Source organism: Harpia harpyja, chromosome 3 (assembly GCF_026419915.1).
Source record: "Harpia harpyja isolate bHarHar1 chromosome 3, bHarHar1 primary haplotype, whole genome shotgun sequence".
Classification (NCBI taxonomy): Eukaryota; Metazoa; Chordata; class Aves; order Accipitriformes; family Accipitridae; genus Harpia; species Harpia harpyja.
Genome location: NC_068942.1, coordinates 53,190,433 through 53,213,652, shown reverse-complemented (window position 1 = coordinate 53,213,652; position 23,220 = coordinate 53,190,433). Strand labels below are relative to the sequence as shown.

At 36.5% G+C, this 23,220-nt stretch overlaps 1 protein-coding gene across 4 annotated transcripts in view; it reads right to left on the bottom strand.

Moving 5' to 3' along the window:
• Positions 1-2,392: 2,392 nt before the first annotated feature.
• The window catches only part of AKAP6 (A-kinase anchoring protein 6), a 298,890-nt gene continuing 278,062 nt past the window's right edge, over positions 2,393-23,220 (bottom strand). For 3 of the 4 annotated variants that reach the window (XM_052782579.1, XM_052782582.1, XM_052782581.1), the window contains 2 exons: positions 8,485-11,957; positions 2,393-3,355 (listed from right to left, as the gene is read on the bottom strand). In XM_052782579.1, the coding sequence (XP_052638539.1) occupies positions 8,526-11,957 (3,432 nt within the window). In that variant the 3' untranslated portion in view covers positions 2,393-3,355; positions 8,485-8,525. The remainder of the gene's footprint in view (positions 3,356-8,484; positions 11,958-23,220) is intronic. The other variant, XM_052782583.1, reaches the window with a different exon arrangement.

Genomic DNA, 23,220 nt, shown 5'->3' with positions numbered 1-23,220 from the left:
CAAACAACCATAAGAACATAGAGATGCCACCTAAATTTCTCTTACTGTAACAAAGGTGCAGAGGCACTGTTCCATAAAAACTCCTTGACTTACCTTGGGAAAAAGACAAACTATTAAGTAAGAAAGACTGGGGACACGGTTTACAAGGCTCTTTGTATATAAAACTACCGTGATTACAAAACACCTTTTAAATTGTAGTCCCAGGCATGTGTTTTACCACCAGCGTTAGTGTGCATTCCCCTTGCTCAGAGCCAGAGAGCTCTGGCTCTCCATGGAAAGAATGTGAAGCAAGCAAGAGAGGGAGATCCATGTGTCAGGGCCATCACTATCACATGGCCTCCTCACACATTGCAGATGTTGTTCAAGCATGAGCCAGCGAGTGTGTGGAATAAAAAGCAGCCTCTGGAACTTTAGGTGGGGATAAATGCTGCAGACAGCTTGCTGCATGCTTCTACACCACAAGGGAATTTCACCAGCAGGGAACAGGATCTCTACAGGAATCTATGTATGGACTGATCGTAGAGGTAATATCGGTACCTCAACACTAATTTTACACCATACCAATATTTTTTCTTTAGGGAGTTAGCAGTAGAACTTCTTGCAAGTTCTAGGCACAATTTGGCCATAAGCATATGACTTACACTAAGACATGAACAAATCCTGTAGAGCATATATCAGAGTTTTCTTTTTCTTTAGAAATCAATTTTTCTTGACAACAAAGTCCAATATATTCTGAGAAGAAAAATAAAAAAGGGTGAAGCTTCTAACCATGCCAAAAAAGGAATAGTTGATAATGATGGGTCTTGCATCACAGTCATAAAAATGATGACTGTATCTCATGAGACCAAATAATATAGATCTGGGAATACTAGTTAAATTAAAATGTTCAGCATGTCTCAGAAAGGAACCACAGAACTTTGAGTTGTGACCATATAATATTCCAGATATTGTATGAAGAATATGTGATTTATTGACTTGACAAGTACTAGTATTTTCCCCCAGGAAAAAAAGCGAATTCGTGGCAAATGGCCTAATAGAATGGTACAAGTAGTTGATGGAGTTCTGCACAGTCTGTTGGGTGAGGTGACAGATCTGAAAAGCCTCTGACTTACTAGTTTTCCTGTCGTCATAGTGTAAGGTATGACTATAGTCAAAGTAAGTTCAGAAAAGTACAACATAAACCAGAAAATGCTAGGGAGAAAAAAAGAATGATTCTAAACTCAATTTGCATGTCAAGACCATTTTAAAAATCATGTTTGAAATAACTCATAAATGAAAAAAATTGTCACTGTAAATATTTTACTAAACTTAGGAGTTATATTCCAAATTACTTTATATATATTTCAAAAAATATTTAAAATATATTCAAGTGAACTTTAGCTATATAGTTATACATTTTAGGTAATTGTAGTTAAGCTATTAGATTTGTACATGATACAAGATAGGAAAAAGCAGAAAACTTTATGGATTCAAAAGGCTTTCTTAATAAGCACTTTTTATTTACACTTTTCTTTAAGCTAAGAGTTGTTTCTGCTGCCCTACCCACATCATAGCCTACCCAAGGCCATGCAGTGGAAATTTAAATTGAGATAAATAATTTGCCTCTTGTAGTAATAGGAAGCTGTTAATAATTTTGAAAACATGAGGGTTCTTTAAAATACCTGTTCCTTCAGTGTTGTATAAATGTATCATCTGGTCAGTATAGTTACTCTAAGCTTCTAGCTAAGCTTGTCAAACTGATGCACATTTTTTTAAAGGAAGAAGAATGTTGAAGCATTTTGTAAAAACATTTAAATACTTGGAAAAATAATGATTAAAGGTGGTATAGGAGAGCATTCCTTGCCTTTTAACTTTCCTGATATCCCTTCCCAATAGTGTTTTTAGGAGAAGAACACCATGTTTGCAGAGATAGGTTATAAAGCTGTCTGCCTTATTTTGGCCACCCAATATAGTTTTAGCACAAGATAAAAACATTTAAAATGTACAGTCTAAGAAACTGAAACAGCCAACTGTAGAGGTGTCTATATAAATATATATAAAGCTTATTCAATATAATTATGTAAATGAATGAAATTTTAAGAATCGGACAACAAACTGTTACTGATAAACAAAGAAAAGGTCTGCTATAAAAGTGTGCCTGCTCATTGCCACTACTGCAGTTGGCAGTGTCCTAGTTTAAACTACTAAATATTCGTGTCCCCTTGTTTGGCCAAAAAGACCTGCAGAATCTTTAATGGAAAAGTTCTTTACCTCTGAGCCAGGTAATACAAATCTTCACCAGCTATGGAATCACATATCTCTAGGGAATATTTGCAAACAAAAACATATTCTTCTGTACTTTGATAAAGCATTCTGTTCTTGGAACGCAGGTAAAACAGATCACCAGTTCTGCTTTTTTTTTTCCCCAATAAACTATGTTTATTATGCCAATTCTAATTACCATGCAATCTAATGGTTTTAAGGCTTATATTTTCCACATCACTGGACATCACAAACATGAAAGCATTTTATACTGTCATTATACATCAATGTTTGCACTTGGTTATACATATATACAGAAATTATTCACACATCTTAACCTTGCTATTTCCTCCTTTCAAACCAACATAATTTTACTGTGAAAGCAGCTTTTTAATAAATGGTATAAGAAATACAGCAAGGCACACATTTTTTAAAAACTTTTTTTCTCATTACCACCTCAAGAAGCATAAAAAACCAAAATGTTGTACTTAATTCAGTAGAATGTCAACAGTTCCTAATATACAACACCATGTAGTTGTTTCTTGAAGTGTTGCATAGATTAAATTTTAAAATTAAATAAATAAAATGCCATTTATTTTAATTGTTTAATTTTTAGATGTATTGAATCAGGAGGGCTAATGACTTCTTTTTGCTGCAATCCAACAAAATTGTCACTTTAAAAGTAAAATAGTTTCAATAAGCTTATGCATTATACACATAAATATTAAATTTGATACATAAAATAGAAGAGTATTGACAGGTACAGTTCTGAAAAGATGAACCAGACTGATCATGAATTCTGTGGAACTTCAAAACTTTAAAGAACAGAACTAGTGATAAGTAGTACAGGAGCATCCAATTTAGGAAGGGGAGGTCATTAGAGGTAGCTTGGGAGAGGAATCCATATGAAAGCAAATGGCCTTGCTACAATACAAAATGATCACTGAAATAGGACTAGCATATGCAGCCTAATCACAAAGCCAACATGGACAAATCACGTTTGGAAATAAAATTTATCTTGGGAGTCAGTGTAATGAAAGACAGTGATACAATGGAATTGGAGGTCATCCCAGGGTTTACAGGATGAACCTGCACCTGAATTGCAGCCAAGTTTCTAAAAGGAAACAAAAAAGTAATAGTAGGTTACAGAAAATGAAGTTTTATTTGCAAAACATAGCTTTCCCAGAACAACCACAGATAGTCATTAAATGGTCACATGCCAGAGCCTTTAATGCAGAAGCATACAGTAGGCAAACAATGACTTTTAACAGCCTGAGGTACAAGTTAGTGTAAAAAATTGTATCGATGTAGGAAACGCATTGATTTTTGTAAAGACTTTGTTCCTAAAGAAACAAGGGAAGTCATCAAATCTGACCTTTTCCCTGGATCCTGTCCTTATCCTTACCTGCGAACTTACCTTCAGCACACTCAAAAGTGCACCGATCAATGAAAACGTAGGAATTTTCAAAAGCGAAGCAACAGAAAGATCTACCCGTCACTTATTTTAATATTTATGTAAACATATAGAATGAGATTTCAATGGAGAGGAGGAAAGGATTGTCACAGAAGTGGTCCATGAATAGAATCGTCAGTGTCGTTACTGTGTTTTTAAATTGTAAATAGCTATTTAGACTCTTCTAGTACCAGCAATGAGTTAAATTTTCATACTATAGAATTATCCAGCTCAGAGTTTAGGGTTAAACTATTCATCAAAGAGCACAGGCTTATGATGAGGATTATGAAGAAATAACTGTCAGAATACAGCTCAAAGATTAGTGCAAAGTACATCTCATAGGCATTTCCTAGGAGGCACTCCAGACATGCATTATGTGCCTTCCAAATTAAGCAGGAATATCTGGATCTATCCAGTTACCTTCTCCTTTGATCTTATTTGCTGTAACTGACCCCCCCCCCCCCCCAAAGAAATATACTTACATGAAAATAGTGAAAAGCTCAACAGTTTGTTTAGAAATTAATGAAGAACTGATCTGAATAAAGGGGAAGACTGTATCAAAAGGTTTCTACAACTCTGGCATGAGTTTCACATGTCTATAGTAAGAAAAGTCTCACTGATTATGTCAAGTATTGCAAAAATTATGGAATTCACAGACAATACAGGATTATCTGTTTATTTAATTTTTTTTTTAAAGTCAACTACTGTAAGGAGCTAAAAAGTCAGACTGCTTTAAACTCTATAAAGAAACATTATAGTATATACCTTCCTATAAAAAACTCTAGGAAAAAAATGGTAAGCAAAGATTTAGATTATTCTTGTAGTCCCAGTCTCTAAAAGTAAATTATTACGTATTAACTATTGTGTAAGCCTGTATATTATTTTTCTTCTGTAATGAATAATTAACTAACAGTCTTTTGCATTTATGTATCATCTTTTATCTGTGGATCTCAAAACACTTTTCAGTGAATAAATCATGTTTCATAGGTCCCATTGATTATTATTCTCATTGTTTTGTTGCTAAAGAAACTGAGGCAAGGAGGCAATAAGTCATACAAATAAATCTATTGCTGAGCAGGAAATAACAGTCAGGCCTTCTGAGTACCAGTCCTGGGTTTCTATAGTATGTGGCAGGATATTCTGGCTAACATTGCAGCACTGTCAGATAAAACCAATTTAGTTTTCCTAAGCCCAAGTAAAATATTTTTTTCCCTAAATTAAGTTAAAACTTAGGTTTAAATTACAAATTATGCACAAAAGGAAGGCAGTAGCTTTTGGACTTGTAAGAACTAACAAATTACACACAGAATTCTAATGTATACTCTAGAAAAGACTTTGGACACATCACATAAACCTCCTTAATGTATTGATCTCTACGCATATTGAATATGTGACTAAAAATTCCCACCCCATTGGTGAGTCATGGGTCACAGTGACAGCAGCAGATCGCATGATCTCATATACAAAAAGATAGTTCTTTCAAGCTGTCCCCTACTTGAGAAATAAGATCAACATAGCTTTGTGAGCACCTCTGTTGAAGAGCTCTGTGTTGGCTCGTACGAAAGACTAGTCAGTGCTGACAGAGATATTTTTAAGCCTGCTTATAGGATTGTTATTATTTTCCCATAAAAGTCATTTTTTTGTAGCACACTGCTAAATAACAGGATCGCAACATTTGGCAAAAAAATTTACTTCACTATTACTTCTATTGTCCCATACAGCCAAGGCCAATACTAAAACAGTATAAAGTCAAACTATATTTGAAACTATGCCTTTTTCAGCTTTGAATTCTCAGTATGCTTTTAAGGTACACATATACCATAGATTATTTTTCTCTAAGTATTGCAGCTACACATGGAATTACACATTTAAATGAGCTTACAGCACAGGTGCTACAGGAAAAATAATGGTGTTTGCCATTTATCTTTCAAATTAAATAATGTGTTTTTAAATAGTAACTTTTTTCATAATACACTTATGGGAACAACATTTATCTGTCACATTTTAAAAGATGTATTAGTAATAAATGTAAATTACCTTTGGAAAATCAGTAATTAGCCTCATCAAAAAATAAACAATCTGCCACCAAAAAGATAATCTTTAGCATAGTTAAGTATAATAACTGTTATTTGAATAAGTTAACAAATTAGGATAGATTGCTTCTGTAATTCATTCCCCATAGCATGAGAGATGAAGTTAAAGCACCAAGCTTGTGAATGGGGGAAGGGAGCTCAGACTTTAGTGAAACCAAATCTAGCAGCTCATATTTTCATTTTTTGATGTGCCAGAGATAAACTACCTGTATCTTAGAGCTTTACTACTGGGAATAATACAGTACATAATTTCCATGGAAGAAATGCTATATGTATCAGTTAATAACCAGTGTATCTTCCTAAATGTAAAAAGTGGGATGTAGTGTGAAGGGCTTTGTTACCTTAAAATATTTGTCAACCCCTGGGCAAAAATTAAAACTATAGCATAACCCTATTAAATTGTTGCACACAAACTCTGCATTACATTTTATTGCATTGTGGGGCATTTATTAATATCTTCATCCTCTATGTCCAATCTTAGTCCTTACACTAACTGCATATTTTCATATCCCAGTCTTATGAAAAACACAGCTGGCTACCAAGTAAGTAACTATGAAGTTCTGAAGAGTGAGGGAAAGTTTATACAGTATTTTGAGATCCTCAGAGGAAAAGTACTAATGAATTGAAAAGACATGTTATTATCTTCATCAGTGAAAGAATGAGAACAAGAATAAAATCACATTCACTATAGTATTATTCCTCAAATTAATATTATAAAAATGAGTGAAGAAAAAAAAAACCCTAATAAAACAGTAATTTAGGAAAAGCTTATGTTTACATAATTATCACTTATCAACCACAGACTTTTGTCATCATCTCAATTTCCAAATAGAGGCTTCCATATACACATAATCCTTTTAACGTAATTCTAGAATATATAGTATCATCTATGAGTTTTGTATTTCCCAGTTGATTTCCATTGCTTCTCCAGTTCTTTGGATGTGTCCAAGTATTAACCTCATTGGCAATCAACAGGTCATGATAGCCACTTTCAAAGCCATTCAAGAAATATCCTCTTTGCTATGATGGTTCCAATATAATGCATTATTCAAATAGATATGTCTCAAAAGAGATAGTGGCAAGCTGTAGACTATTGCTGTCATAACCTACTTTGCTAGAAATATTTATGCATATGTGAATGTGTGAATGTTGGGTAAACCACCAATATGTGCAAAAGAAAAGCCCAAAGCATAGTAATATAATATAGCAAAATCAGGAAATGCAGAAGTTAGATATCTAATAGCAGCAAAGCAATCTATTTCTTATAAATAGGCCCAGATCCTCTGCTATAGCTACATAGTTTGCAATAGGAGAGTACTAGTGGTTTTCATGGGCAGTGATAAATAACAGCCTTTTCTCCTAGCAACATCATGGAATCGTAGCATAACTTAGGTTGGAAGGAAACTTGAACATCATCTGGTCCAACCTCCTGCTCAAAGGAAGGCTATTTTCAAAGGTAGATCAGGTTATTCAGGGCCATGTCCACTTGAATTTTGAAAATCTCCAAGGATGGAGATTCCAGAACTTCCTGGGGAAACCTGGTCCCGTGCTCAGCCTTGTGTTTTATTGGAAATTCCCTTGCTACAGCTTCTGGCAAGCAGCGGCATTTGGAATTGGAGTGGCATTTGGAGCTGCCATGCTGGCTCTGGTGTACTGGAGGAGTGTTTCCAAAAACTAATGGCATTCTATACAGCTATGCTGGCTTTTGGGTCACCAAACAACTAGTGAGGCTCAAAGCAGCAGTGCGACAGGCTAGGATATTATCCAGAAGTTGCTTTGTAGATCTTCTTTTGCTGTTAAATGTGCAGTTATTGTAGACATTTACGTGAGGACAGAAGCTCCAGATCTGAACTAGTTACAAACTCTGGAAGAGATCAGAGCCACTTTTTCATCTTAGGTTCCACCATGTTACTTTATGTTTCAAAATGCTTACCACAAGATAGAACTGAAGCTTCCAGTCCTGCTGTGTGACTATCAATTTCCATCTGCTTTGGTATTCAGGTCTTTATTCTACATTACCCTCACATAATACTCTTTAATGATGTTGCAAAGATTACTTATTTTGATAACCTCAACTTTTGACCTAACACTGTGTTGTGATAATTGTGTTCTTGTTAATGGCTTACTGAACTTAAATTATGGTAAAATGACATCAAGAGATGATTTATTATCTCTCTACTTTTTCTCCAGTCTGCTTAGCCATTCTTCATGGCTTGTCTGGAAATATTGTAGAACTCCAGCTCACTAATCACCCAAAATTCTTGTAAAACCAGAAGATCAGCTTCATCAAGTGCTTTTGAACACTTCATAAGGCCAGCTGACTGAAGGGGATCAATGAGTAGAGCTGGCTTCTGGTTCCACAGCTCAGTTGAGGAGGAAAGAGGAGGCTGACATAGAAATATTATTTCTGAAGAATTCCCAAGTTCTGCAAGATAGCAGATTTGTTCCAGAAGGGACCAGCTCATGTCAGTGCAAAGCCAAAGGGCAAGAAGCAGTTAGAATTCACTGCATTTATTGACCAGTGGCATGTAAATTGGGATTATAATGTAATCAAAACAAATGATATAGTACTGTCATACAACAGAAGCCCTGGATGGTGATTCATCTCCATTCATTGTACAAAAATGTAAAAAAAAAAAAAAAAAAAAGGGCAAAAAAAGGTAAAAAAAAAGAATGTGCAACTTGCAGAGTACATACCTGTTTTTAGGATAATGTATGTGCCTGGAGAGGGTTACATTCTATCTGTGCATATTTATATGTCTTTCTTTACGAAGATTAAGGAGATTTTCTTCACAAGTAAGAGTTTTACTGTTCTGATGCAAAGCATCCTTTTTCTGTGAATGGCCAGGCTTTAACTGAAACTCTATAGCTGAAGCCTCTTCAGAAGCAGCAACACATCCTTTGGGCTCTTCAGATCCAGGTGATTCTCCTGTACTACTCTTTTTAGTGCTAAGCTCTGGAGAACTGTTTTCCAAACGTTCAGTTTGCCCATCTGAAATCAGCAAATCATCAGCAGCATTTTTCAAATTGTTTGATGCACTTTGTTTGTTAGGATTGGGGATGTTCATATCATTGTCACCATTACATGAGAAAGATAAATCCCTACCTTCAGATGAAGTTTTAATTTCTTCTAGTGACTCTAGAGTCACTTCACCTAGTGACTCTGGAGATGTTTCAGAAATAGTGTTAGAAATAGGTTGCTGCTGCTCAACTCGTGCTTCAGGAGTACCATTAGAAATGGATTGCTGCTGCTCAATCCGTTCTTCCTCAGGACAGGCTTCAAAAAAGCATTCAATATTTTCTCTTTCATCTGTGAAGTCCAGTGGCACAGGAGTGCTGCTCTTTTCCTCTATGTATTTGATTACCTCTCCACAGTCACTATCATGAGAAGAAAGTGAAAGATAAGAATAGAAGTCCCCTTTTCTCAGCTGAATGGGTCTGTGAGAGTGTTCTAACACTTTTTCCTTGATCTGTGCTAATGAAGCTGGAGCAGATGACTCACATTCAGGTTGTGACTTACTTTTCAAAGCTGTTGATGCCATGTCTATTATCTCCCTTACAAAATTGTGTACTGAGCCATCTTCTATGTTTCTTTTATCAAAAGCAGAAGATTCACAGTTACAGCATGAATCAAGACCATTGGCTGAGGAGTCGCATTCTGCTTCATTGGATTTCAAGGCTGTACAGCAATCAGTTGATTTTTCAGTAACGCTTATTCTATGTTGTTGACCATTAGGTAAGGATGTTTGTAAAGCTGTATCTTGTATGTCTACACAATTAATTTCTGAGGAAGATTCAAGACAAGGCTTTTTAGCAGGAGAGGAAGCAAGAGAGTGATGATCAGGCTGAAGATGTCTTTGACATTCTTTTGGAGGGTTTCTGGATCCATCTGATGACAGAACAGTCTCCTTGCCATCCATATGTGAATCATCTGAACTGTCTGTAAATGCTTCACAGACACAACATTCATTTTCAGCTTTTCTGACACCAAGTGATGCATGAGTTTGGGGAGTTGCTGATGTTCTAACAAGACCTTCCTTTTGACTGCCAATAGTATTTTCAACATTGCCATTCTCCATATCATCCACAAGCTGATCCTTCACAACCTGAGAGATATCTTTCATCAGGTGACTCTTTGTCCCTTTTTCATGTTCACGTGGTACGTTCTTACTATTGCCATTATTTTCTGATATTTTCTGTACTGAACCATTCAATAGTGTTTCAATGCTTAATGTATCTGTGGCTTTTGATGTCTCATTACTAACTTTACTGCGCTGAATTTCATCACTGAGGTTACTTTTTCTCTTCTCCCTTGTCAAAGAAAATTTTGGTCTAATCCAAGTCTGGAGTTCATTTTTTATATAATCAAGTCCTGAAATTAAATTGCATTCTTCATAAATATCCTCATCAGTTGCTATACTGGAGTCATCATCTTCATCTTTGATACCTAGCTCTTCCTCAGTTAAGGTAAGGGTGGAACTTGAAAGCAAATCACTGTCATCTTCATCATCAGTACAAGCAGAAGTGCAGGAGACATTAACAATCATGCTGACATTGACATCGCTCTCATCAGCTACAGACCTATTAAGATGTTTTCTAAATGATGCATTTGAATCTGGCATTTTATTTCTGTGCAGTACAATGTCTTCAGAGCAGAGAGAAAGATCCTCGCTGCTGCTGAGTTCAGTGAGAGAAGCTGCTGAGTCTTCATTGATTGAGGATGCAATATCTAGAGACAGCTGTCCCGTAAAAGACATTTTTTGAGAGCTACTTTGGAGTGTTATATCAGAGATGCTGTGCTTTATCTTTTGATCTAAAGGACTCTGGATATTCTCTAAGCGGTTCAAAAGATCTAGTGTCCTTTTGCTGAGCTCTCCAACAGAATCACTGCTTGCACTTACGTCTCCTGAGCCATGATGACTAAAAAGATCTTCGTTGCTTTTGTAGGAAGTCAGCCAGCTCTCCAAAGAGGTGCTTCGCTGAAGACTGTCTCCACCTTTAAAAATACCTGAGCTGAACAAATCACCTACTACAGACAGAGATTCTAATGAAGAACTACGAGATAAAGTTGAAACCTGTCTTGTACTCTCTGTAACAGTTAATTTTCTTACAGTTTCTGCAGATTTACAGGAATTGGGATCTGATTCTCCAGGGACACTTGCCAGAGTATGGTCATGAATAAACACATCTGGTTGTGACTCTCCAGCCTTATGTTCAGATTTACCAGGTATTTTATCAAGACAAATACCGTGAAACAAACTGCCTGCTGTATGTGTTTTTTCAATTTGCGATTGTTTCATTATCACTGGTAATTTGAATTTGGAGCCTTGAAGATATGAGTAATCATAAAATGTAAACACGTCATGTTTTCCTTGCAATTCTTCTAGACAAACAGGGTTACACATAGTAATGCTGTCCAAATCCTCACCATTTTCAATTCCACAACATGCAGAAGGTGCCAACTGGAAATCATCTGAGAGACTAGCATGGTCTTCTTCATCTTGCTTTATTTTTTGTTTTATTACATCAACTATATCATCCACTTGAGTTTCTGCATGCCCAGTTTCAGGATTACTCTGAGTGCTTTCAATATCATTTAGCAAAAAAATTTCTGAATTATTTGTAGTTTCTGTATCACATTCACTCACTATGCCACTCTCACTCTCAGAATGCCTGCTTATGCTTCCACTCTGATACATATAGTTATATGGTTTTGCCAATGTGGTCCCCCCTATTAGATCTGGCAGGGATTTGGTAGATGAAAATGATGAGTCTTTACTAAGACTTTTGTTTAAAATGTTAGACTGTGTTACATTGGAGAGTTTGGATGTTTTTTTCAAAAAAGGCATGTGTTTTTTTTCTGATAATTCAATATTATGAAGACTATAGACCTGATAGATGTGAGGATTTGGAGGGGAAGTAATGCTGGGACAATAAAGAGGACTTCCACGATCACTGATGCTTCTGTCTTCATTCACATCATTATCACCACATCCTCCTGAAGTAGGTTTCTGGCTTAGATCATCCTTCTTGAGTTCCTGATCAGGATCACTTAAGTCTTCATGAATACTGATCAGCTTATTACTTATGTCAGTTTCATCCCATTCTAGTGCATCTTCACTTGGACCATTTAGATCCATCAAACTGGGATCAATCACGTTCAGAGGCTCCTGTAAAAAAAAAAAGTCAAAGATTAAAAATATTTACAACTGCACTTTAAATGTGCTTCCACTGAAATCACAGAAGTAAATTAATGGGAGTAAAGTGCATTTTTGGAACAACGATCACTAACAGGCTTTTAATTTTGTTACATTTTGTGTACCATTAAAATAATCAATTAAAATGAAACCTATTAAATTTTACATGATTTCTTAGTCTTCTTAGAGTTTTTTCTTACTTCCTGTCAAAATATAATACAGAAATTTGACTTTAATCTCTTTAATAGAGATTAATTGTGGTTAGTCATTTTATATGTAACCATTCTGCAGAATCACATAGGAGTGTGATAGTGTGTTAGTAAAACCCATGCGATTAGTACTTTATTATGTTGGATATATGAGAATGTCTCTTAGCCTGCTTAAGTTTAAAAGAGTTAAGATATAAAGGATTTATTAAAGGATTTTTGAAATGTTTATAACAAACTTTTGTGTTGTCAGCCTTAAAACAACAGATCTAATGCACTGGAAATCACAAGACTTGAGAAATTTTTATTAGAATTTCTATTTATTCTTTACTTGATAATAAAGGCAGTATTAATGACCAGTAAGTAAGACTAATGAATGTTAATATCTTCAGCTGTAAGAACAATCAATCAGTCTAATCAAATACTACATGAATTTCAAATATTGTCTGTGCTGACACCTTTCTCTGGAAAAGGGCTGATAAATAATTGAGCTGAACTTAGTTTGCTCTTTTTAAGACTTTTGTAACTTTCCAGTAATATTTGCTATCATGACTCAGAACATATAGTATCAAGAATTGTTCCTTCTAGAAACACATGTGGGAGAGGAAGAACACCCTGACAACATTTCTTACTCATATGTGATGTGTCAAGTGGCCAAAAGTATCGACTCACCTTAAACCCCTCAAAATAAGACAGAAGTGGTCCATGATTTTGGGGCTGGTTCTCTGAGCACAAATTAATTTTACTTTATTTTTCTATTTATTGAGAGGCCTCCATTTTAGGGAAGACTTTGCTTATCCAATAAGTCTTGTAATAGAAGTGTTAACTAATGTAGAATTGTTTAGTTTAAGTCATCTTAACAGCTGAACAATGATCACTGTATCCAGAAAATCAGGCACTTTTTCCAAAAAAACTTTCAACTATGATATCTTGTTCTCTCGAGCTTTCTTGGAGCAAGTTTTGTTTTTCAAATACAGCATTGATCATACGCCAAACAGCAATCTAAATCACAACAAACTTACAAAGTTACTGAAGTACAAGCAGATAAAATGAGGCTCTAGTCCAGTGAATTGTACACAACTTAGTTACTGACTTAGATTCATCAAGACTCAGCCAAGGCTAATTGTGCAGGGGAAGGCATGTATCTCTGACTTCAGTTCTCAGCTGGGAGCTCTCTCTCTGAAGTAGGAGCTAAAGCTGCTCAGCCTCCCAATCATGGGATGTTCTCCAACAGCTCAATAGTTTGGGCACTGATTTTGGGCATGGGACATTTTGCCAGACTGGGCATAAGAGACATGAACCAGGTTCTCATTCTCTCAGGAGAAGCCCTACCTACATGCTGTTCTGAAAAGAAGCCTGGTTCTCCTGTTTCGTTTTGCATAAAACAATTAAATATTAATTAGGTCATAATTAATACGAGGAGAATTTTATCCTGCAGTGCAGTGTTTAGCACATTTGACTGGCAACAGGCACAGATAGGTCCAAATCTCTGCTCCAGTGTCTATTTAATTATGGATGTAGGTGGCACTGTTTCTGTGCAAGACACAAGGCTATCACATCCCAGTATGTCCAGTAGACCAATGGCTAAAACACTCAACTGGCATAAGGAAGAATTATTTTCTCTAAATTGGGCAGAGTAGCTATCCACCATTCAGCAGGGTAATACGATTATTAATATATTTGATAAACCAAGACATTCTCCATGTAAGATAAATCTGTGTCCTCACGCTTCATTGGGCTTAGTTGTAAGGTAGGTCTGTGAGTACTGCAACTGTGTTAAGATATTGCACATAATCATGGGCAGAAATATGGGTGCCAAAGAATTTTTTCCTCCTTGGCAGGTTAGGAGGTTTTGGGGGTTTTGAGCATCTGTCATGTCTAATGTTCAAGGCTACAGGGTCTTTGTGGATACACCTACGCCAAAGCTTTTATGGAGTAAAATAGTTAGAATCCTTTTTTTTCCCCTGTGAGATACTGGTTAGTGATAGCTTAAATGTTAAATTCCCATGGAAACACCCATTGGCTAGACAACTAGAGCTATCAGAGCAGTTCTGTACATTGTGGAGTTCAGAAATCCATATTTGGATTTTCCAGTTTGCCATGTTTTCATAATGGTTCCTGGCTGGTACTTAGTTGGACCCAGTTTCCCAACTTTAGTTGACCCTTAACCAACCTGCAAGTAAAAACTGGTACAAGAGAATGACAATAATTAAAGTTAGTTTGAAAACCTGTTAGATTAAACAAGAAATCAGCTACAACTACTCATTTTGTCTGTGGCATGTTTTACGACGCTGTTGTACGTAGCATTGGGAAGACATTGCTGTGAAAAGCTTCCTAAAGTGCACAATTTTACTGTTTTAAGCTTTTGCCAGCTGCAAAAAGAAATTCCCGAAGGCAGGAAATCAGCAGCAGGTTCCAAGGATTTTATGTTCCTTAGAATCTGATTTTGTTTCTCAAAAACAAAACATTTGGTCCTTATTGGTCAGGAAGATAACCTTCCCCCTGTAAATCAGCACTTGGCTGCCTTGTTTGTTCTGCAAGTCAGATGGACTAAAACAATAAAACATGTAGAGTTGTGACCTCAGCCCATTCATCTTCACTGAGTGCTCCTCACTTCAAAGCCTATTTTTTATTCTTCAAATGCACATGCTTTTCTGAGGCCTGGTATAGACTCAGAAGTTTTGCAGGCATAGCTATGATGGTAAGGGATTTGATTTTTTTTTTCTTCTGATTATCACAGCTATACTTGCAAAGGCTCTTATGTAGATATGGTCATTTTACCAGCATAGCTTTCCCTATCCAAGGAACTGACTGAATTGGTATTAGTGAATTACTACTTTTCTTATGAGCATCATCTCCCTTGAAGTACAACTTCAGTGATTATCCGCTACATTGGCAGCCCTTCCCAATTACAGACCAAGGTTTAACTATGAAACAAACCACTCAGCTTAAGTCACAAATATTTTGTATTTGGCATTTTTAGCAGGGGTATATATTTTCCCTTTCTTTTTTACAAAATTTAGCAAGCTGCTCAAACAAGAAAGAGACTTTAGACATTGAGGTAGTTGTTGGAGAGAGCAGCGCCATACAGACTCTTGAATAAATCTCTGGAGTGAAGAATGGAAGGTGGTGTCACTCCAGACTATGCACTGACAGCAGCAGCAAAGTAAAATCAGGAATCTCTGAGGACTATTTTTCTCATGTCAGATGTCTCCTTATCAGGCTACTCAGTGCACAGGTAGGGTGCTGGAGGATTAGAATTATCATGATAGTAATAGATTATTAGGTCTTGCCAACAGAACATTTAAAATTCCCCAAACTGAAGATTTACTTGGTGTTATACAGCAGACAGGACGTACAACACCATAAGTGTCAGCTGGTGTCAGAGCTAAATTCTGATTGCTTGCTTTACTGGGAAAAATACTGTTGTTTCTTCTCCTGTCTGTCTTGTTTTTCATTCCAAAGAAAGGTATAGTATTGCATAATGCATGTTTTACACAAAGCAAACAAATCTTCTATTGCCATATCCAGTTGGGAAAACTTTACTCATGTGAGAGCTGCACCATGTGTTTTTATCCCATTTCAGTTAATGTTGAATGTGGCTTTCCTACAGAGTTTGCACTTACACACTCCAAAGGATGTTCTACCTAGCCTGGTGCAAGGTATCACTTCTTGAACCACAAATACCCAACAAGAAAGGGGTCTGTCACAGACAGACATACTGGTCTCCAAATATAAGACAGACTACAATTAAAGAGAAGCTTTGAGTGTGCTACAGAGCTTCAGCTTTCAATGGGGCGAGCCCTGTATGCTCAAGTCCTGGCCTTGCTGAAGTCTGTGACAAAACATGCTGCAAAGGAAGGTACCATTCTGTCTGGCAAAAATTCTTTGGCTACCAGCTGGTGTAACTGATTGCACTAAATTTCCCGGAATTTAGAAACTTGGTTTTTATATGTGCAAGAGTGTACACGTATACACATGTGTATATGTGTGTGTGTGCTTATACACACACATATACATGTGTATATGTGTGTGTATATGTCATCTTTCTAAAAATGGGTATCTTTAAAGTAGGTTAGAGTGACTTTATTGTTATAAAGTCACTAAATACCACTAAAGTCTAGAGTAGATCTTGATGGTCACATGGTTCACAGTAAAAGAATGTAAATAGTTTTGACCAAGCAAGTAAAAAATAACTTTGCAGTAAGAACAAAAAGATGCCCAATATTATGCATATTCCTATTTTAAAATATTAGCACTAGATAAACTACACTTAGGAAGCATTTACTGTTGCATGAAAAGTTTCTAATATAATTAAGCCAGAATCAATTAAATTACAGGCTCAGAAGAGTGAAAGGTTGAATTCTAATGTATTTGAAAGTGCTACTTTAAGGAGTTTGGCTATCCCTAATTTGAACCCTTAACTATTTTGCTCAGGACAGTATTCCCATTTCAGTGGGATAACTCATGTGACCAAACTCAGGTGTGCACTTAAATGCTTGTAGGGTTGGTGTTTAATGGTTAAACAGATAATCTGTTGAAAATGTTAATGGGAAGAAATAAGATTATTAAGCCAAATAAAGACATTTCCTCAACTCTGGTGCTCTTTAAGGAAAAGTCTCAAAAATGCATTTTTTCATTTGTTTCTTTTACTAAAAACATGGATAGTTTTGCTTTATCTGCAGCAAATTTTATTAAACAATGATTCTCTGTTTCAGCTTCATTTGCATGTGCTACTCCAGTACAGATACTTTGTGTTGGTGAAACAGGCCTGTAATGTAACCCCTACGTACCATTATATTTTTAAAAAGGAATTAACATGAAAAAAAGAGCTTTTACAATAATAAATACAAACTCTGTTCCTCCCTCCCCTGCAACATATCCTTCAGTTGCTGTGGACAAATTATCCAAACTCAACTGCGCTTAGGGGCCAGGGGAAAAAGAAAGAGAAAGAGAAGAAAACCATCCCCCATCTCCAGGAATGTGTGCACATTCAAGGAAGACAAACATGATTTTGTCTTTTGAAAAATGCAAGCATGCCAAGTACTTCTGCTGAGGGAAATAGTCATATGTACAGTATGCACTTCACCTCTGCTTCACTTCAGTTCATTTTCTAAATGGGGTTCCCTATACCATAGCCAACAAGAAAACTGTCCCTATTTCTCATCACCAACATTTTAATATGCATGAGCATATGCATAATATTCCATGTGCATAATACTGAAGTGACCTGCACATTACAATATGGTCTCAAAATATATGGAAGCAGTATGCTTTATCACAGATCACTAGAGAAACTGATCATGAACATACATATTTGTTATAATACCAGTTGAAGAAGGTACATGTTTACTTCCTGAACAAATAAGATCCAAAACATAGTTCACACTTTCTTTTGCTTCATTTTACAATTATTATTGCCTCCTTCAATGAAATAATATGCTCAATCCTGCACATGCAGAACTTGTGCTTTTCTGTGAGGCGTTACGGATGCTCACACGCATTGCCAGGGTCCTACGTGGGTGGTTGCACGTACAGATTCCTGTACCGCAGGAAGGACGTGGACTCCACCTCTGCTCTCTGCAGTCACAGATGTCACCTGCAAGGGTCTCAGTGCAGGCTGGGTCTTATGGGAACAACTGAGGTTCCACCATTGCTCAGGTACCTGTCTTTATGACGATGTTTGAAGTTCTTGATAATGCCCAGAAATAAAAGTCTACAGGATAGGATTGTCATATCCAGGTTTTAAAACTGATAATTTTCTTTATCATGATAGCTGTTTTGGGGGCACATCTTCTAAGCAACAGATGAAATAACTCCACTGACATTTTAAGAGGGTGCCCAGCTGAAAACTACTAGTCTCTACTAGCCGTAGAAGTATTTTAAAAAGTCAGAGAAATTGGCCATTCTCTAACCATTCTTCTGCTATTTAAATGTCACTTGATGATGCTAGGTAACCCTCTGGGGTCAGTCATGCCTGCACATGAGTCCTATGAGGGTCTTCTTTCTTGGTAAGGTGCTCGCAGTGCCTGATGGCCAAAATAAAGAGTGAAAGGCTCCAGCCCCTCCACCACACACCAGTTGGTGCAGACAAGCCAGGCTGGAACAGAAGGTAAGCCGTGTCAGCAGAAGGCCTGCAGGAACTACCTTCTATCACAGGTCAAGGCAAAAGCAGGGACTCAGCGTGTTTAGTCCCTGCGCTGTGCCCAGAGTATCACTGCTAACACACTACCTATTATCCATTTTCCAGCCTCTATGGAAGCAGTGGCCTCCTTTTTTGCCACCATATCCTCATATGGCTTTCTAACATCTCTGGTTCCCATTTGCTGAAGAAGCCCTTTAAATGTTACTAGAGAGCAGAAGAACATCTATAACATTTTTATATCGAATCATATTATCATCCAAATAGGTTTACAATCCCAGACCTATATTCCAAGTTGTGTATTTGGGCTTTTTTTTTTGCTTTTTTTGTGATGAGAAAACCTGACTACATGGCATATTTTACTGACTGTTGTTTTTGCTGCTTTGTAGTTTTCTTTTCATCTGTCAAGAGGTTACATGACAGGTTTTTTTGCCCCTGAATGTCATTTTGGACTCACCTTTACTTCAGAGGAATATATGATTTTCTTTGTGCAAGAATCTAACACAAGCCCTTTATGAAACTCTTAGAAAAACATTCCTAGCTTTACCCAAACCCCAAATGTTGCCATACACACCTAGTTCAGAAAAGAGCAAATCCTGGCACTCTACTTCAGATACATGCCCATGCAAGTTGGTGGGAGTTCATCCATGCCAAGTCTCAGAATTTGACCCAATCAAAGATAAGTCTTTATGATTAAGACAAAAAAATCCACCAAAACCAGCTATTGTTTGTCTACACTGCAGAATCTCAACACGATTTTTCACTGGTAGGCCTGTATTAACGGCAACTCAGTTGCATTCTGCATTCAGATGCTCATGAAACAAGGTTGTATTAGCAAAGCTACAGTGGCATAATAAAATCACTATTGTTTTGTCTTTGTACTAGTTAAGAGGTCTGCATACTGGTTAAGAAAACTTTCAATTTAGTATCATTTACATTGGAACTGGTACTCCTTTAACAGTGTATTCTCAGTTAAACCAGAACAACTCAGCGGACACTATGAATGGACTCAGTAGACACAAAGCCATCTCCAGCCTACAACAGGCACATCAGGACACCTGGAATCACAGAGTTTTTAAGCGCTTTGTTTCAGCAGAAATGAGTGTTTGTGAGAAACACTGAAGAGTGAGAATCACCATAGAAACAGCTAGATATAAGGTACAAAAGAATAGGGCATAAGCCCTTGGGAGCTTGACCTTGGGAGAAACCTAGAAAGAAAGTTTTCTCACTCAGAGCTGGAGGAGAGAGGCTTGAATTTCTAAAGAAAAATTCTTCCTGTATACTGGAAAGGGAGACTTTATCTGTTATTTATGAATAACAGGACTGCATGAAAAATACCTGGCTCTATCATCAGCTTCTCCTCCTCATGAAGCAGTTGAGAGACTACCAAATTTAGCCTAATTCATGTTATCAAAAAGGACATACTTTTTTCCTTCTATTTAAATTTTCAACACAATTTCTTTGTAATCTCAGTTCAGGCACTTCCTGAAGTCGTTGATTCACCATCTGTAAATTTGGGATATTGGCTAGAGGGGAGTCAATAAGCAAGTATTGTGAAGTCAAAGGCTGGAAGAATGCTGCATATTGTAAGTACTTGCACGGTCTGCCCACCTATGGATTTCCAAGTGTTAAGTTAAACACCACAGTTGTCAAAAAATGGCAGAGAGTTCATCTGGTGATGAATCACAATTACGATGGTAAGCACCTAGAAGCTACAACAATACAACTGCTCCTTACCATTACACAGCCTATATCTAAGAAGAGCTGCTTTTCAAATGTTGCAAAATAGAAACACCGGTCTTATCTCCAAGTATAAGAGGTCCCTAGGCAGAGCTCTTTCACTAAGATCATGTCATCCTTGAACTTCCAGATTTTTTTTCCTCTCTCCATCGCTGGTAAGTGACAATGTTTATAGTTTTCTCTGTACATAATAGATGCCAACACAGCTCTGGACTTGGCTGGCAAAAAAGGACTGGAATTTTCAGTCTAATATAGGATGTTGAATAAATCCTGTGCAATGTCTCAAGTACCAGTGTTATATGCGCATTTTGGTTTGGTCAACTGAGAAATGATTTACTATAAGCATACTTTGTAGAAATTCACTTCAAAGAAGACCAAGTAATGGACAACCCATATCTTGTTATGGTGAGAGGTTTATATTCACCTGCCTTAGTTTGGCTGAGGACAAAATTACAGTGGGGAGCACCTCATTATTACAAAACTACTATTGCCATTGTTCAACTTTCTTCTGTTACAGGAGAGTTTATTTTAAATGTTACACTGTTTAAATGTGGGCTCAAATGGAACACAAACTGAAGCTTTATGTCTATCCACAACGACTATTTTCAGTGCTGGTGAGGCACAAAAAGTCTAACGAGTACTAAGAGTTTACAAAGCGGTGTAATAACTGAGGGGCACAGGGCTATTAGTATTAACATTGTTAGAAATGTTGTTAATATACAACTTTAAAGTATAGAGCTCAAAGTCTTCCATGCAGCAGCTCAGGTTTGAACTGAAACTGAATGTTTGACATGCACCTTTTTTGTAATGCTTAGAGATTTCGGAACAGTTGATGGTATTTGGTTTCACACTGAAGCAATATTCCTCCCCCCTTTTAAACATAAAAAAGTATTTTTAAAATAAAGCACCTTTCTGCATTGTTCGGTAAACCTGCTGGATAAGCTGTGACTCCATAAAGTTTAGGAACTCATTTATTATGTTGGTAGATCAGACACTGCATTTATTCACACAGTGCATCTCTAAAACCTAGCTTTCATTAGAGCTGTGGGGAGGCCCCGTCTTTCTTCCTTTACTGGAGAAGGTGAAGCTCAAGAAGATAATTAACCATGAAACAATGAGGAGGCTTGCTGGGTAAGCACTAGTGTGAAAACAGTTACTCCTCACAAAAGAGGGGAAATTAGCTGGCTGGATAAAAAAGGAAGTGTCAGACTGGAAGACTGAAAGGACTGCAAGCATAAGTAGATAGCTCTATGCATCATTAATGCAATTTTTTTAACACTTAAACTTCACTGCTTTCTAAATTTAAATGCTTTTAAATGCTATGTGTTAGGGGAGATTAATATGCCATTTTAAAATAATTTCTCTTAAACTTTCCATTTTCATGTTTCACCAGTTTTAGTCACCCTTCCTACATATGAAAAAAATCACTGCCTTAGCATTGTATTCTTGTTTACAAAGCCAATGTAAACAGAGCATTCTAAAAAGATTCAGTTCACTCATTGTATTTTATAAGCCCATTATTTTACATTAATACAGATATTTTTATGAACAGAAAGTTTGTTTTGATTTTACTGTTTCACAGAGTAAAGACTTATCATGTGCGTTTCCTTTCAAAACTTCCTTCTACTCGAACAGTGTTCCCTGAAGCAGCCACATTTTTGGCAGAAATTCAGTTATATGCTATGCCAAAAGAAATAGAATAAACAAACACTGCTTAATGCAGCTGGCTAGGTAATTTACATATTACTGCACACCAAACACGAAGACCTGAATATGGATTAGGGCTACAACGATGACACAAATGTCTTACATGTAAGGAAAAAAGAAATTCAGATCATCATTGCTAATGATTTACATTTTATTATTTAATGTATATTATAGTACCTCTGACACATAAATGTAAGTACACATTTAAACATTAAGTAGATATATGTATTATGTTTTCTGTGTATTTTACAGAAAAATGTGCTAGAAATATCTTGAAAAACTGTTAATTGGGTACATTTTCAAAGTTTTCTTCTGGTGAAAGCAGACTACCTAAATGGCCACATCCCAGTCTTTGGAAATAGCACACCCCCCCCCCCCCCCAACACAATGAAAACCCTCTAGGCATTCCTTAAACCTTCTTTGTTATACATAAAAATATAGTATAGGTAGGCCTCCAGATCTGCAAGTTCATGTGCTTTCAAAAAGCATCTGTCATTTTGGGTGAGATCAACAGTCCATTCAGCTGAGTCCATCTCCTGCAGTGGCCAGTAGTGAATGTTTATGGAAAAGTTAAAAAACCCTCAAACACATAGAATGGCATAGAAGCTGCCATCACAAATTTGAGCAGTCAGCCAGTGGGGACTTTCAGAGTTGGAATTTAATAAGCATTAATTGATGTCTCCTCCATTAATTTGTCTAATTACTTACTGAACTCATTTGTATTTTTGCTATCCATGACATCCTGTAGGAACAAGTTTCACTTTTATTACGCACTGCATGAAAATAGTATTCCCTTTTGATTGTTTTAAATCTCCTGCCTGATAATTTCATTGGCTACCTTTTACTTTGTTAAGAAAAAGAGTGAATAATTGTAACTTATTTATTTTCATGCATTTTTAAAATAGTTTTTTATTATATTCCTGTCTGCTTACAGCTGATGCAGCTCCTAGAACATCCTATAATATTGAACAATGAAACACTGATTATGCATATACTTACTGAAGATCCTGCAAATACATTTCCATAATGGCTGGAGGATTGGGGCCCTATCATCCAATATGGAAGACCCTTGTAAGATGGAATAATTGTTGTACAACCAGAAAATAAGGTTTCTTCCTCTCTTTCTAAAAACTATTTTGTTTGAGAACTCTTGAAACAAAATATCAGAAAATTAGCTTCAGTTATTTCTTGCAGAACTGGAGTCATTAGAGACGCAGTGCAACAAGTCATTAAATTAATGAAAAAATCACAAGTTTGTGACTTTCCTATTTTCTTTAACTCTAATGTTTTAAACAATGCTGGCCTCAGTCATGATCTTATGATTAGTGGATATTAGGCATCTAAATAAAATACTGACTTCATCCTGTAATCTGAACACAATGCTCTGCAATGAGAGTTCCTATCTGCTGAGCAGTTTTAAATATCTGGCCCTATACTTAAG